Source organism: Nycticebus coucang, chromosome 21 (genome assembly GCF_027406575.1).
Source record: "Nycticebus coucang isolate mNycCou1 chromosome 21, mNycCou1.pri, whole genome shotgun sequence".
Classification (NCBI taxonomy): Eukaryota; Metazoa; Chordata; class Mammalia; order Primates; family Lorisidae; genus Nycticebus; species Nycticebus coucang.
The window spans coordinates 49,462,709-49,480,289 of NC_069800.1; the positions used below are offsets into that span (position 1 = coordinate 49,462,709).

The window sequence follows — 17,581 nt, forward strand, 5'->3', positions numbered from 1 at the left end:
CTTTTTGGTCATAATTCTAGAAACTGGGTAGTCCCATATCAAGACACCAGTAGCTCAGGTGTCTTGTGGACGGCCTCACTTCCTGGGTCCCCACATGGCAGAAGGGGTGAGGGGGCTCTCTGGGGTCTCTGTTATAAGGACATTAATTCCTTTCACGAGTATGCTGTCCTCATGACCTCGTCACTCCCAAAGGCTCCACATCCTAATATTGTTACCTTGAGGGTCAAGGATGGCAACGTACAAATTTTCATCAAATGTTCACAAACATTCAGCCTGTAGAGATACTGATGCTGGTTTTCGGGGAGCCCATGCTGAGAACTAGTGTTCTAGATTATTCTGCCAGCGTTTATGTTTCCATGTGACCCTGTCTTCCTCCATGAAATATGCTATTTACATGCTCAACTTTGTGTTTAAGTTTCTTTTTTTTTTTCTCTTTTGCTGAAATCTTAGCCTAGTCTATAAATTCCTCTGGGCAGAAATTATATCTTCTAAACTCCACATTCTCCCATTTTCTGTTTTATAAAATAATGAGTACATATCCAAAGGGGCTAATGATAGAATAAGAAGTGGGGAGGGGGCCCTAGACTTCCAACACCAAGAAACAAGACCCCCAAATAGCTATTGGCCCTTGAATTCTCCTAAAAATTAATTACAAGGCAAAAAACATTCCACCGTCAGTGGCAGTGCAGGAGAGAAGATTATCTTCTTGATGACATATTTTGTCAAATGTGGTTTATTCAAGATTTCAGCCGTAACTTACTTAAACACCAACATTTTTTGAAATAAAATGCCACAAACGGCATTTCAACTCATAATTTTTATAGTAATAGTCAGACTATTGTGTTTTCAACATGTAAAATCCATTACCCAGTCGTGGCAACAGTTAGCAATAGGTTGTAAATTTTTATTGAGATGATCATCTTGCGATTGAATTTCAAAATGTATTACACAATCATGGGCAAATAAGTCCATGGGGGCCGCTAAAGTACTTTGAATATCATTTATAAAGATCAAAAACCCTGGAAACCCTCACATTTACCCTGTGTAAAGAGAGAAGTTTCATCAGCAGGATCAAATCAATTATTTTTATGGATGAATATTGCATTGCAAAGCTGAGATAAGGTATTACCCAGTTTAATAACATACCCTTATGTCCTTTTAAAGTAGTAAGTTTCATAATCAGATTTCAATGAGGAATTTTACCAAAGGCCTGGTTTGGAAATAATCAAGAAAATGGCATCTCTGTGCATCAGAGTGGCTCAATAACCTTCGAAGGAATATTTCCCAGCAACAAAAACACTTGCATTTCAAACTGCAAAGATACACCACTGAGGTACTTAAGAATAGTTACAGTCAATTCCACCATAGCGCATGTTTTGAAAACACGAATTTGTTCCGACGCTACAGCTATAAGAAGGGACAATTTGAGCATAATGCAAATTTCGTGTTTGCTTAGGTGAGATTTCTTATGGAAGAAACACTATTGAAGCAGCAAATCGCATCCGCCCAGCAAACTGCACAAACCACAGCCACTTAGGAACACACAAAACGCACGCACCTCCCCCCGCGACTGTGTTATGAACTCTACCCACAACCTTTCCCCAATCTCAGGCAGCTTCCCTTCCTCCACAGTGCAGTAACCCAAAGGTGCAAACTTTCTGATGCCCACTGCCATGCACAAACTTCAGGTCTCTCTCTAGGTAACACACCATATCTATTGGGACACAGGTTACACAGCCCTTATCTGAAATGCTAGAATTGGAAGGAAGTATTTCAGATTTCAGAATTTGGGGTGTTTTAGAATCTCCATAAGGAGATCCGTTGGGGACGGGACCTAAGTCTGACCACAGGATTCATTTACGATTATACTCATATATACCCTATGCGCTTAGCCTAAAGGTAAGTTTATACAATGATTTTTAATAATTTTGTACGTGACACAAAGTTTGTATACACTGAGCCATCAGAAAGCAAAGGTGTCACTGTCTCAGCCGCTCGTGCATGGGGACAATCTGTGGCTGTTTGGTGTCACGATCTTTCCTGACTCGGAATTTATACACTATCAATAAGCAACATTTTCTTATACTTATTCATAGACAGGTACTCAACAGTAAAAAAATATAACATACCATGAATATAGTGAAAAAACCCACGTGCTCGGGGTAACTCAGCATGCAGTGGAATCTTCAGAATATCAGTGCCTGTTGTTGGAACACTGCATCCAGAACAACAGCAGGTTCTCCATCTCCGCTGCAATGCTGTGTTTTGATTAAAGGGTTGCTGAACATTGTATTTTATCTTTCCCATGAGAAGAAACAGCAGAAGAAGCATTTAAGAGACCAGGAAGTGGGTCCTCTCCTCAGGGAAGGCATCGCATTGGGTGACTTTGAAATGGTTTCTTCCAGAATCATCTGCCTCAGTAACAATGGCTTCAGTCTTAGAATCCTGTCTTTCATTTTACAAACGGCCACAGTTTCTTGTCCTGTTAGGGAGTCACACGGCCCTAGTCCTTGCACGTGCCCCTCACACGTTTTCAGCATGTCATCTGCAGCCACTCTTCTGCGGCGCTAACGACATCACCTCTGTCACCCTCCTGGGGCAGGATGCTGGCACTCAGCAAGTTTCAGATTTTGGAGTATTCTGGATTTCAGATTTTCAGACTATGGACGCTTTATGTATTACTTAGCCATTTCACGTGTATAATATTGAGCCACCCTTTTCACTAGGCTTCTCTTTATTTTTTTAACATGTCATGGATGAAGCATGAGTGTCACCCCCAGGCCCCACTTTCCCCCCCAGAAGCTCTCTGGTGCTTATTGAGTTACTTGGCACAGAGGGGTTGTTTTTAGGGACCTGTGTGTTGTGTTAGAGCAAAATTGACTGGTCTTTACTTTGCTTTTTGTTCATGATTGCTGCCCTGATGAATCCTTTCCCCTATCCAGAAGCTTTCAGCAACACCTTTTCCCTTGGAAGCACACGCTCGCTTCCCACTCCCCTGAAACCCATTCCCATGGCACCACCCCCCAGCTCTGCACACTGTGCTGCGAGCACTTGCCTCTCTCTATCACGGTGGGGCCGGAGATACACAGCTTAGAGTCAGAAAACCTATATGAGTGTCGATCTTCACTGCGCCGCTGGCCAAGTCTGCAACTACGGACAAGAAGTATGAAAATATTGACCCTCCATTTCTTCACGTACAAGGGGATAAAAGTACTTACAATGAATAGTTACTTAAAGTGGAAAAGATGAGACAACATAAATAATTTGCAAAAACTGAACTCCAAGTTCTTTTAATTTCTTGAGTAGTATTCAGAGCCAGGAACGTCTCAGGGATACAGTCACAGGCACAGCCCCAGCCAATTGCCCCTTATTAAAAGGCAATAGAAGCCTCAGACATAAAATTGGATTCAAAGAATCCCTCCGCACCCCACCCCCAGACACAGTCCCAGCCAGCAAACTCTTAGGCAACATCCAGGAATGTCAGAGAAACAGTTGGAGCCAGGAGCCCAGAGAGATCTGAGTAAAATCCAGAGGACCTCAGAAAAACAGTCACAACCCAGACTCTAATGTAGGAGACTGGAACCCCCAGGGGATACAGAGTCAGAAAGTTCCTAGGGACTAAAGCAGTTCCAGGACAATTTGAGACACTGTCAGAGCCAGGAGGCACTTAGCATGTGGTTAGCACAGGAGTCCCTCAGAAAAAAAACGAGAACCAGGAACCGTCAGAACTGTCAGGGAAGTGGCCAAAAGCCAGGGCCACAGCCCCACCTGGGACCCTCAGGGACTAAATTAGAATCTGAAACACCTCAGAGATTGACGGTAACCAGGAGCCCTCATATCCCATATTTAGGACATATCCCATATTTAGTCTAAGTGTGGCCTTTAGGGGACACAGAGCCAGGAGCCCTCAGAAGAACAGAGCCAGACACCCTCAGAGCAATACGTCCAGGAGCCATCAGAGACAGGGAACTAAGAGACCAGCACTAGGAAGCCTCATCATACAGCTGGCACGTGGGGTCCCGATGAGACAGAGCCAGTGTCCCATCAGAAACACTTTCAGAACCTCTCTGCGTCACAGCCAAAGTAAGGAGGCCCTCAGAATTACAGTCAGAGCCAAGTCCCCCGAGATGTAGCTAGAGGCAGACCCAAACCACACCAGGAAGCACAATCCTGTCAAAGAAACGTAGGAGTGATTCATCACAGAGAGGCCGGAGGAAGACAGGTGGTGGCAATGGCGCAGCCTCTCAAAATGAATTCCGGAAAAAGGTTCTTACCTGCACACTTGGTCCTGGTGGTGAGGGGAGGCCCTGGTGGTCCTGTGCCCCCTTCGCCTGGTCGCGTAAGTAGCACCCGGATCTCATACTCCACATCGGGGTCCAGATGCCATAGCTTGTAGTTGGGGGAGTCGACGATGTGGGTTTCTGCCCACGTGCCTGTCGTGGTACGATATTCCACCTCCTTCAGGATGATGGGGCCGTCCCCGATGATGGAGTTGGCATTGGGCTTGATCCACAGGTACGTGGCCCCCACAGCCAGCAGCTCTGGGGGGGCGATGGGTGTGGGGGGCTCTGGAAGACAAGCAAGCACAAAGGACTGTCACACCCGAGTGGTTTGCAGAGCAGACTCCACAGGGAGGACAAGGACAGAACTCCAGACACAGCCAGGGGAAGCAGTCCAAAACCCTGGTATTTAACCCCAGTCCTGCCCTAGTGTAATTTTCTAGTTTTCTGTTGGTAGACACCTGAATCAGTATTTATGTCAGAACTATAGTCAACATTTACCGTACCTCCTTTATTTAAAGAGAGGAAGGAGAGAAGGTGACAGGAGGTAACGGTATCTCCAGAACACAGCAAAGAAGCTGCTGGGTGAGTACCCTGCTTTCCATCTCAGAAGGAAGCAGCTTTTGCTGATGCGAAGTGTGGTTCAAAACCCAGCCTGCAGTTTATTACCATCTTACACAGGGACCTAGAGGTTGTGAGTGGAGGTTTTTTTCCCCAACAGTAACATGAGCCTACGTAGGATAAGGCTGATGACATAGAAGAATCTCAGCATCTTCCTGACTCTGGCAGGTTCCTCCAAGCAGAGAAAGTGTCTTTGGCCACCCTGGACCCAGCAGGAGTGAAGGGTCAAGGCAAAAGCTACACTGAGCTACCTTTTATCTGCACTATGTCGCCACCCCCCCTCCACTGAATTCACAGTCAGCTAAGTCAACAAGAATTTCAACAGATGTGTATGATGACCCGTTCCCTGCAATCCTTCACCCATGGCAGAGCAGCAAAACTGAACCCTTACTTTGTACATCTTATATACCAGAAAACCTCACATGCATGTTGCATGTAATTCTTGGGACATTACCCCCTTCACTGTGATGGATCAAAATACTGAGAACCCAAGAAATCAGGTCACCTAACTAAGGTCATGAAGAAGAAGGTTGGATAATACCTACTCCTGCTTGCCTTTTTGGACCACTTCTCCCTGTGAAAGGCTGTTTGCCACTTAATACCCATCTATAAAAAAAAAAAATCAAACTGGGAGTATTTGTATTTATAGCAAAAATAGAAATGGAACAACGAGAAAGAAAATCTCCCAAAAGAGAAAATATGTCCCCTTCTCTACCACCAAACATTGTAGTCATTTTTATTTTTCCATGTTCCATTCCAAATTTTATTTATATGCTGACACCTTTTTCATGCGGTTACAGTAACACATAGAACTACAAAGTGGATTTGCTTTTCTTCCTTCACTTATTATATGTTAGGGGTTTTTTTTACCCCAAAAAGCACAGGATTTGTCATCATCGCCTTTAACATCTACAGGACAAGCCATCAGGTAATAACACTTAAGTATTCTTAGGTTGTTGGACACACAAGTTGTTCCAAGTTGTGTAAATAACGCTGCAATGAACATCTTTACACCAATAACTTTAGTCTTTCTTCTATCACATTTTCGTAGGACCAACAAGAATGGGATTATCTGTCAAGGGGTATGAACAAATTAATGGTTCTTAGAATGAGGAAGTGGAAATAGAGGAAGCAGATAGGGGTGGAGTACAAGGGCCCCACCTATGGGAGCTGTTCCTATGGACATAGGTAGGTCTGAATTTTAGCTTAGAACTCGGGTAAGGGCTTTCAGATAGAGACCCATTCAGCGTTTTCCTTCTAATTAATTATCTGGAAGGAAAGATTCTCTAGAAACAGAAGAATTGCAATGAAACAGGGGTGGACAATATTTTCTCAGCGTGACTCAAAGCAAATCTTAAGGGACAACTTCAAACTGCCTCTATTACAGCCTGCCATTTGGTCAGAGGAGGAAATTAAGCAGATTAGTCAAGCTGGATGCTTTGCTTTACAAAGCCATGGAGGTTATTACTCAAGACCTTGTTATCTCAAAGGCGTTTGCAAATTGATTTTTGGATAATTTGTTCCAGGTAGAGAAGTTAGGTTGGCAGGCAGATAATTTCTGGGCTCATCCTTTGTGCATTTTAAATATATAGACCCTTTGGTCACCATTATCAACTCTCTAGAGTTCCCATCAATCTCCAGTGAGGCCCCAAAGGTGATATTTTATAGCTCTGTGATGACTCTGCCCAATTCCTGAATAATTATTCACAGACCGGACCTGGATAGAATCAAGAGGAGCAGACTTCAATACTGTGGGAGCTGAGCAAGGGGCCACAGCAAGCTCTCAGCCACTGGCTTTTTCTCCATGGTTCTCTGCTCTCCTATTCCAGACATTAGCGGATTCAATTGCTGACCACCAGAAAGAAAATAAAGCATTCATCTGTCCAATGTTTAGCCCCTTTTTGCGTATTCCTACAGGTATATGCAAATATAGGAACAAACATCTCTGTGGGTATATAAATGTCCTATCTCAGTGATGTGCCAGTTCACACGTCGGCATGCACACTTGCCATGTGGTTATTTCTCCCTCCATCCCTTCAGGAACAGGCCGTGTAAGTTCATTATAGCGTTTCCTGTATCTGGCACCAAGAAGCCATCAGATTATTATTTTTTTTTTTATTAAATCATAGCTGTGTACATCAATATGATCATGGGGCACCATACACTTGTTTCATAGAATATTTGACATATTTTCATCTCATGAGTTGACATAGCCCTCCTGGCATCAGATTATTGTTTTGTTTTGTTCTTTCTTTTTTAGTGATTCGTTTGACTTGTAATGGGAATTCTTTAAAAGGCAGATGTACTAGTGGTTCAGAGAGAGAGAGAGAAGCAGGAATGAAGTACAGAATGCTTTTATTTTGGGGGGGCGTAAGTAGCATATTATTTTTTAAACATATGGAAAAACCATGTTTATTATATCCATTCTCTTCTATCTCTAAGATGAACTATTCAACAAGACTGTACAAGAAATATGTGAGGCTATCCAATCCAACTGCCAGAGGCTTCAGGACGGAAACCAAGGCCCAGGGAGGGACCATGACCCCCTAAGCTAGAAAGAGTGGGGACAGGGCACTTGAGGATGGTGCGCCATTCCAGCTCCCGCCTTTTTCTTCTTGTACTTGAGATGTTTGTGTACATAATCAGAAGTGTCTGATACCTGTAATCTATACTTGTAGCTTTGAACTTCAGAGGAGTTCAAAGTTATGAAAGTATGGTGGAAATTTTCCAGACTTGCTTCCCAGAAACATGCACCCAAGTATGTTACCTAGAGTTCTGTACAGCATGTCACCTAACCCTAACCCTCTGTACAGCATGTCACCCCCCCGAGGGTCTATGTTGAGAAGAAAGGGAACGTACAGGGATCCTACTGACAGACAGCTTGCTTATAATATCTTATACTTCCTTGGGTCTCTGAAGCAACCCTTATTGTAGAGGATAGAGGTGAGAGTGTGGCCATACAAGAGAACCTGTCACAGAACTAGAACTCCCCACCCCCAGATTCCCAAACCTTTGGGTGAAAATAAGCTGAGATTTCCACAAGACAATGTCACATACATGTCTACAGCTCCTGTGATCACGACCACCCACGCCAACATATACATAGATTTAACAGTTGGCTTAAAATAGTTAAAGGACAAAGATATGACCCTAGCCATGAAATGATATATTTAATTATAAACCCCTCACAGAGGTCCATGTTCTGAAATCCATCTGTCTCCTCAAGAAGGCCTTTGTCGAACCATGTGGGGTCTTGAGGTGAATAATCTTCCAGAAAGAAACTTTCTGTGAAAGAAACCCTACCTGGCCCATACTCCGCACATCACCTGCCAGCCAGAGCCTTAAGCGTGTGACATTTCGCGTCCAGAAGAAAGGCAGGCTGTCTGTCCACGGAGTGGGGGGGGGGGGTCCAAGTGAAGCAGCAATGACGAGATGTAATGAGACCATGGCGGGGCGACAGGGACCGTCACGAAGACCCTGAATGAGCCTGATCGGGTCCAGACATTCACATTAAGCCAATAGTTAGCTTGGGAAGGTACCATGTGGGGCTGGAATGCCAAACAATGACAGCTTAGTGCTCTGAATGCTCATTCTACCACATGGTGAACCTGTTGACACTTGTCACACATCACCCTGGGCACCGACCCATCCTGGGAGCACAGAGACAGAAGATTAGGGAAAGAAAGAGGCTGATTCAGAATCTGCTGATGAGGAGGGAATCAGAGAACAGAGAAGGCCTGGGAGCCAGACCTCGGTGGGCGCCATTAACGGACACAGTGACCCAGTGGCACACACGGGGACACCACTCAGGGAGAAGGGAGGGACAGGGCACACACAACAACACGGAAGAGCTGAACAAAAGTGTGTGTGCTAAAAACAGAAAAAGGAAGAATGTTTGATGACTCCACTTACACCAAGAATTCAAGAACAGGTGAAACTCATCTATGGTGATCAAACCAGACACACAGTTTATTTACGGGGCAGGTACCGACTGGGATGGGGTACAAGGACAATGTCTGGGGTGTTGGAATGTTCTACATATTGATTTGCGGGATTAAATAACAGCAATCAGAATAGCATTGCCATAAGTAAGGTGGCTGCCCGGAAGAAAGCATGAGAAAAATTTGGGGAAGGGAGAGGTTATAACAATTTCTGTATCTTGACTGGTATTGTGGAAGACTTGTGAAACTGTGCACATTTTCAAATATAGGGATTTGCTGTATATAAATGAGACCTTAAAAGTTAAGAAAAACAAATAAATATATGGCTTATCTGTGACCCACCTGGTGGGGATAAGTCACAAAATTTTGCTTGGAATGGGGCCCCAGAAAATTTGAAGGGAATGAGCCCTTAATCCCACACCAATACCATCTCCCTTTAAAGTTTCAGCCATCCTATGGGCACCATCAGATGCTTGAATTCCTAATTTTTCTAAAAAGAGGTTGTCCAGACACATACTAGTTTTCAGACATAAGGCAACCATCCTCCTTGCTATCTAAGGCCCCACACCATCAACTATGCAAAGCCACGACCAAGTGTTTAACATTAGATGGCACCTTCTGCTCACAAAGTTTGGAAAAAAAATCTGGAGGACGGAAGTCTGGCCTTCAGGGAGCTGAGGCCTGGGGTGAGAGATGGCATCGGCACCTTCCAGTGGGGCACCAAAGTACACCAAGGACAAGGACCTGCGAGCCAGCCCTGGGGCCCAGCCATAGCCACCCCTGAGCGACCAAGGCTCTCCTTAGCATGCAGGTGGTGAGGTGACCCCTTACTGTCATTCTGCCTCGTTTTCAGGCAGCAATCTCCAGACCAATTCTGTCTTTCTTTTCCCTGCTGTGAGCACTTGTAACAATTTGACTCCCCAGAAGTTCCTACGGAGAGCAAAAGAGTTTCAAATAGCTGGAGATGGAGCTGTGCACTGTCTGCTCCAGATGAATCAAAGGTAATCAAATGTTTTGAGAAAAACTGAATGTTACTAAGATGCTAAGTGGGCCTTGCTATGGTTAAGGTGATTACAACCTCATCCCCAATACCTTCCACTGCCCTCTTTACCCTGGGTGATCTCTTGTTTTGTTTTTGTTTTGTTTTGGTGATCTCTTGTTTTGTTTTGAAACAGAGTTTTACTATGTCCCCCTGGGTAGAGTGCCATGGGTCATAGCTCACTGCAGCCTCCAACGCCTGGGCTCAAGCGATCCTCCTGCCTCAGCCTCCTGAGTAGCTGGGACTACACTATAGGCACCGTGCTCAGCTAGTCTGATTTCCATTTTAATTACATGTTGATTTCCTGACCCATCAGGCCACGGGAACAACCCACTCCCTCCACCCACTAACACACACGTGGCACGCTCACTTCCACACTCAGACACGCTGTAGTGTCATGCTCACTTCCACACTTGCACCATGCCATTTCTCCCAACAAGAATGCATAATATTTCCTTTCACCTCTAACCAAACCATGCTGGCTTTTTTCTTTTCAAATCTGCTTCCTGCTTATTTAGTTTTATGCACCGCAGGGCTAGTGACAGAGTAGATGTTCGAAAGCATTGTGCTGACTAGCTATCCCACTGTTTTGCATGCAACACTATTTTCATGAAATAATGGATTGAGCATCATGCAGGAGAAGGGGGCCGGGCTCCGGGTCTGTCTTTGCTCTGGTTTCACCACTGGCCAGATGGATGATGACTCGACTTTTGTGGTTCTCAATTTTTTTTTGTTCCTTAAGAATGGAAGGCTGTTTTAGAATTCAAATCGTAAAATGCCTCTAAAGCCTCTGCAGAGGGCCACAGGGATTCTGTCTGTTCTTTTGACTCCGCCCGGACCGTGGGCTGTGGGAAGTGGCCTGGTCTTCTCATTCCTGCCTGGGTGGGCCCAGAGTCTCTGCACACAACCTAAGCAGACACGGCCGCCAATCCCCAACTAGAATTAGTCTTTGTGGCCCAACCGAACGTAAAGCTTGTGGTCAATAAATCTTTGATGGCTTATTCAAATGGGTTAAAAAAAAAGCCTTGATAGGGGCGGCGCCTGTGGCTCAGTGAGTAGGGCGCCGGTCCCATATGCCGGAGGTGGCGGGTTCAAACCCAGCCCCGGCCAAAAACCACAAAAAAAAAAAAAAAAAGCCTTGATAAATTCTCCTAAAATAAGAGGTTGAGGGTGACGACAGAGAGATGAAAAGGAATAAGAAGTAGAATGTTATAAAGAACAGTGGATGGACCTCCAAGCAGAGGATTAGACGTGTTTGGGGAGAAGACATCAAACCACCTATCCCAAGCAATCATCAAAACCACAGGTAAAGAAAACTCGTCTGAAATAATAAAGGCCTGAGTTTGCAGACTATTTACAGTTTGAAGAGCACCGTGGGTTCCAGGCAGAATCAAGGAGGAGACTCAGCTTAAGCACATTCTGACAATATTTCTGAAATACAAGACTAAAGAAAAATTCCCATAGGCATCCAGAAAAAAGCCAGCTATCCACCAACATGAAGCAACAGACAAACAAAGACTCAGAAGCCCAATCTTCCATTCTCAGTCTGCATCATTACAATTTTAAACACTGGGACGTGATGACAAAGGAGATAACAGAAATAATATTCATGGATGACAGCAAGGCAGCTCACATGCACTGCTCATTTTTGGTATTCGAAAATATTAACTCATTTCATTCTCGCGGTAACTCTATGGGTGGGTCAATGCTATCATGATTCATAGTTTTCTAAACAAACAAACGAACGCACACGAAAAAATCAGAGATGCCGCTTAAAGTAACTTAACCAATGTCAAGTAATTAGTCATTCAAAGATCCAGGACTAGGGCCAAGGCAATCAGACTGAGGATCTGGACTCCCAACCCATTATTATAAAGATAATGGCATAACACCCACACAAGGTCTTAAGGTGAATGTTTCCTGTCCCAAGAATGTTAATAGCCAGATAAGTTGTGGTGCACTTGAAAAACCAATGGAAAGACATTCTAAGATTCTGAAGGATGCAGGGGGAAAATGCTGGTACTTAAAGATAGACCCCAGTCTATCTTGGGCTTAATCAAAATCATGACCTCTAGGATGGATTAACTGGGACACAAGAAGGATTGGTACCATGGATGGTCAGCTACCACAGGACCCTTCCTTCTTTGTCACATGTGAGTTTGGAAGGCAAGCATGACCTTAAGCCAGATGGCTTAGACTGTGAGAAGGAGCAAAATGTCAGGAATTTGTCTAGATCGTGCTTAGCTGATGCTTAAAAAGAAAATAAGCAATTTCATTATGAACATTAATTCTGGATTTGGCTATCATCCTGAAAATGGACACCACAGATTCCTCTGGAAAAGGCTCCATCAGACAGATTCTCCATAGGTATAGTAGTCCAATTTTAACTAATTCTACCAACAAACAAAATCTCATCTACCTACGCCTATGAAAACATCTAGACCAGTGGTTCTCAACCTTCCTAATGCCATGACATTAAGACATTATTTTCGTTGTTTGTTAATTTTATGGTTGGGGGTCACCACAACATGAGGAACTGTATTAAAGGGTCGCGGGAGTAGGAAGGTTGAGAACCACTGATCTAGATGTAACTACACCAATATGTCGATATTTTCCTTAAGGTGATGAGAAGATGAGTACGGTTTTCTTTCCTTTCTCTTGTCTTTCTACAAATGTCTAATAAAAAGGCTTTTGCGTATTTCAAGCATTTATTTTTGGGTGGTGACCTCTGTTGGGATTTATGCTCTCAATCCCGGACACTTCCAATTCTACTCAACACCCTCCCCTGGGAGTTCAGAGTTGACTTTCAGATCATCCTCTAACCACATAATAGTTTACAGGGCTCTACCTGTTTCCTCATTTTTCTCCCAGAGTGAACTTACAAAGCAGAGACTATTACTCTTGTTTTATGGATGGGGATACCAAAGCTAAGATGCTAATCGCATACAGGTAATTTGCAGAACTATTAATAATATTTAAACCCGGTCTTCTCAAAGTCTGTACTCTTTCCTTGATACAGCAGGGTCTCCTTCTGTGATGCCAGGATTCTTCTAAGAAGTATGCTTCTATTTCAGCTCTATGGCCCGTGAAGACGGAAGAACAAGGGCGCTCACTAAGGATTAGCTATGTCCCAGGTGCTGTGTTCAGGGCTGCCCAGGTATTATCTCAATTTTTTTTTTCTAGTAGGTGTTATTATGAATCTCGTTTTATACATAGGGGAAAAAACACTGAGGCTTAAAGAGGTTAGTTGTTCACAATTATGATACAAGGCCACTGCAAGAAGGAAACTAGGATTCTAACGTGGGGAGATTCTAGAGCAGTGCTCGTGATCGGTACACTATGCCATTTTCTGCAAAAAGAATTCCTGCAATTAAGAACAATTAAGGATTTGTCAAAGGTCTCAGACGCTGGTGAGAAGGAGAAACCAGATCTGAGCACCATCCAGCAGCCGTTAACGTGGCAGCAGAAACTGTAGCAGAACGAAGAGGTATGTGGGAAGTTGCCGTGCTCTACCTGCCTGATGTAGGAGTCCCTAACACATGGCAATGACTTATCCTGGAGACCTCCAGGGATTAGAACATTCTCTGGTGTCCACACAATGAGTGAAGAGTTTTAATAGTGAGAAAGCACAAACAAGGCCTCCAAAAACAGACCTCTCTCCTCCTCTCCAGATTTGCTGGCAACTTGGCCTACAATCGATGCAGAGAGGAGCAGGTGTCTTTGCTGGTGCTGCCCTTGCTTGACCACTCTTCCCCTTTTCCAGCTCACTCCCCTTTCCTTGTCCTTTAAGGTTTAGCTGGCTTCTGGGATGATCCCCTAAATGTTTTCACCCCAAATCTGTGTTTTCCATACCTTGTGGGTTTCCTAGCTCAAGATCCCAAGAAGCAGAGCCTGAGACAAGGATTTTGTGCGTGTGATTGATTAGGGACAGTTCTCGGAAGGAGGCAGGATAGGGAAGAAGTCAGACAAGGATACAGCTTGATTGCAGACTAGAGTCAGCCCACGGGAGCTCCGGAACACACACTGCACCAGAGTATTAGTCCCGCATGGAGGCAGGGAGGCCAGCCTCCTTTGTCCCTTGTCAGTAATTGACTGTACTGGAGATGCAGGCATCACACCCCAGCCAGGCGCTCCCGTGTGGTCCAGGGCAGTTATCCTAAGAGCAGGTGTTTTTGTTTCCTAGCACTTCTGTAACAGGGTACTACAAAGTATATGGATGATAGCAACAGAAATTTATTGTCTCCGTTCCAGAAAACAGAAGTCTGAAATTAAAGGTGTCAGCAGGAGCACCTTGGAATGTTTAGGGAAGAATCCTTCCTTGTCTTTTCTAGCTTTTGGAGTTTGTTGGCAGCCCTTGATCTCGTTCAGCTTCTACATGCATTATTCCAGTCTCTGCCCCCATCTTCGCATGATATGTCCTCTCCTGTGTATCTATGCTCCGTGCCGAAATTTCCCTCTTCTTATAAGGACTAAAGTCACATTGTTACATAGGACTAGGGCCCACTGTACTCACATATCACCTCATTTTAACTAAATGAATTACATTTACAAAGACCCTGTTTCCAAATAAGGTCATACGAAGTTAGACAATGAAGTTCATGAACTCCATCCTCATTGCTGAATAGCGCTACGGGGACCTTCGAAGCCCTCCCCTCGTGAGCTGCTCACCAACACCAGTGCTTCGTCCACCCTTCAAAGCGCTTTTTCTAGGATCAGTTCATGAACTTAATTGTCAGGCCTCATAGGATGACAACTTTAATGACCATTCCAGAAAAAGAGTTCCAAAATTGCTTTGAAGGGTCAACTGGGCCCTGGTAAGGGTAAGTAGCTTCCCACAGGGAGTGCTTCAAAGGTGACTGCAGTGATATTCAGCAATGAAGAACGTAGCACGTTTTCTAGGATAAGTTTGTGAACTTAATTGTCCAACCCCGTATTCTGAGATTTCAGGAAGAACACGAATTTGGGAAGACACTCATCACAGTATAAGAGGCAACTACAAACCTTCAGCAGCCGATACTCTTGACAATGAGGGGACAGGTATCCCAGCCTGATAAAGGTGACCTGGACAGAAACCCAACAGCACCCTCTAGAGTGGACAGACCCTCCTGGTTCTCCCTGGCACAGATCACCACAGCTCCTGTGCACGCCATGCAGACCACCTGTGGGGCCATCTGTCTCACCAGACCAGGACGTGCTCGAGGGTGAACCAAGTCCCACAGGGCCTGCTATGTGCACTCCAGAACTTTTTTCCTCCCCAAGGTGGCAGCATCATGACAGCCCTGCCAGCATCACTCCAGCAACAGGAACCACAGTGCTGCTGGCCTCACTTTCTTCTGGTCCTCACAGCACCTCCAGTACATCTTTTGGAGGAACTAGCACAAGCTAAACTGCACCCCTGATGGTCGTGGTACCATCTCTGATGTCACTGTCTTCACAAGTCCCAGCATCAGCCCCGTAGGTTCTTCCTACAGACGTCAAAGTCCCATATCCCCACCTATTCCATTTTTCTCCCCCAACCCCAGGCACAGTAGCTGCTTCCTGTCATTCTGGGCTACTCCAGCCCCCTAGTTTTGCTCTATCATCTTTACCTCCCTTGTATAATGAATTCCCTTCAACAAAATCCCTGTGTTTGAAATACTTGGTGTGGTTGGTGGTTTTCCTCCGGGACCCTTTTCACATGAGAAAACTACGGCATCGAAGTTAAATAATTTGCCTAACACATGCAGCCAGAGAAGCTGGGCTACCCAGGCTGTCTCACTCTAGAGGCTGCGGCTTTAACTGATGCACTAAGCCAGTGCCCTGGTGTCCTCAGCACCCCGGTCAGCCAGAGGGAGAGGCAGGCAGCTGACATCCAGGGAGGCAGGTCTTTTGTTCAACAAACAAGCACTGAGAGCTGACTCTGCTGTATTCTGGGGATATTGAGTCAAAGCAAATGACTGTTTCCACCCTGGAGGAACCGAGGAGACAATGGAGTGAGGCAGAAACTAGTGAGCCACAGAATAAAGTAGCAGACCTGGGTTCCCACAGACTCACAGAGGAAAATGCACAGGAAGGGTCCCCCAAAGATGTCCAGGCCTAATATGCACATACCAAAAACTCAGGCACTGTCCCGAGATGTGAAGATGTGACCAAGTTAGGGGTCTTGAGTGGGAAGGGTGTCCTGGATATGCAGGTGGGCCCGACGTGATTACAGGAGGCAGGAAGGTGTGAGACACAGATGGAAGGATGCCGTGCTCTGGCTTTGCAGGTGGAAGGGAAAGTTGGTGACCTCCAGAAACCAGAAAAGGTGATGAGATAGATTTCCCCTAGAGCAGGGATTTTCAACCTAGTGTGCCGTGAGAGGATCTTAGGTGTGCTGAGAACATTTTTAAAGATCATTCATTAAATTATCTTTAAAAGAAGTTTAAAGCACAGTCAGTATATTCTTTTATTTTTTCTTTGTTTTATCAATGTAATTTAAGTTTAGCTATAGGTTCGAGTGCACATGAGATAAAAAAAAAAAAAGGCTGTAAAACACTACGGTGGAGTCAAAGGAACATGGCTGTCCTCGCCCATTTCAGACCTCTGACCTCTGATACTGTAAGAGAGTAAAACTGTGTTGCTTTAGGACAGTACGTTTGCGGTAAGAGCAGTAATAGGAAACTAAAACAAGCAGGTCTATCCAATCAGATAGAGGTGGTCAGGGAAGCCTTTCCAGTAAAGTCAAATCATGAACTGGGTCTTGAAAGGAGAGGAGAGTCCAGCAGACACGGGGTGGGCATTGAGGAATTGCACATCCTGCTGGAACACAGGTGATGGGGGTGGGAGAGCGCAGCAGAAAGGCAGCCTGCGAGGCCAGCAGGGACAGACCCAGAACGCTCTCCACCCTGAGGCTCTGTGAGCAGCTGAGTGACACGGCCACATGTTATTTGGAAACAACTCCTCTGAGCACAAGGTGGAGAGTGAACCAGAGGAGGGAGAGAAACCTGAGACCATGGGGACCAATAAGGAAGATGTGTCAATGACTGCGGGAAAAATGATTCAGGTGTGACAACGTAGTGGCCATGGGCTGGGAAGGCAGAGCTGGGGAACCGGACACGAGTTTAGGAGACTTAACAGGCAGGAGTCAGTCACTGAATGGAAGGGGCAAGCGAGAAGCAGCAGGACGAGGCTCAGACTGACCAGGGTGGCTGAGTCTTCCCTTGGCGGCCACAGTGTTTACCCACCTGCTATATGCAGGTGCACCTGGTATCCCTGCTCAGCACCCCAGGGCTCTATCCCCAGCTTCTCCACACCACATCTAACACACCTCATCCCTTCTCATTTCCTCACTCGCTCTCACTGACAAAGGGCAGAGTGATGTGAAGGGTCAGGGTAATGGACCACATCTCACTGGGTCCTTGTGAAGATCAAGTGTAAACGCCTGAAACATGACAGACCCTCCATAAACATGTGTTATTCCTTTCTCCCCACCCCATTTAGCCTTGGACCCCTGCACTGGTCCTTCTCCCCACCCCACAGCCCTCTCCTCACATGGTCCCTTCAGCCGGGCCTCTCAAGCCTCTCCAGAGCACTACACCAAGCATCTGAGCCCTTGGGGTGTCTCGGGCTCATAAGCCCGGTGCATCACACACCATAAAATCAATTTCAGCTTTATGCATGAGGAAGCCACTAATCTCCCAGTGGGACCAGCAAGTCACACTCAACAAGCACTGGGGGGT

At 45.4% G+C, this 17,581-nt stretch overlaps 1 protein-coding gene across 7 annotated transcripts in view; it reads right to left on the reverse strand.

Moving 5' to 3' along the window:
- Positions 1-17,581, reverse strand: part of PTPRT (protein tyrosine phosphatase receptor type T) — a 1,115,914-nt gene that overhangs the window by 585,651 nt on the left and 512,682 nt on the right. For all 7 annotated transcript variants that reach the window (XM_053574016.1, XM_053574013.1, XM_053574015.1 and 4 more), the window contains exon 7: positions 4,275-4,568. In XM_053574016.1, the coding sequence (XP_053429991.1) occupies positions 4,275-4,568 (294 nt within the window). The remainder of the gene's footprint in view (positions 1-4,274; positions 4,569-17,581) is intronic.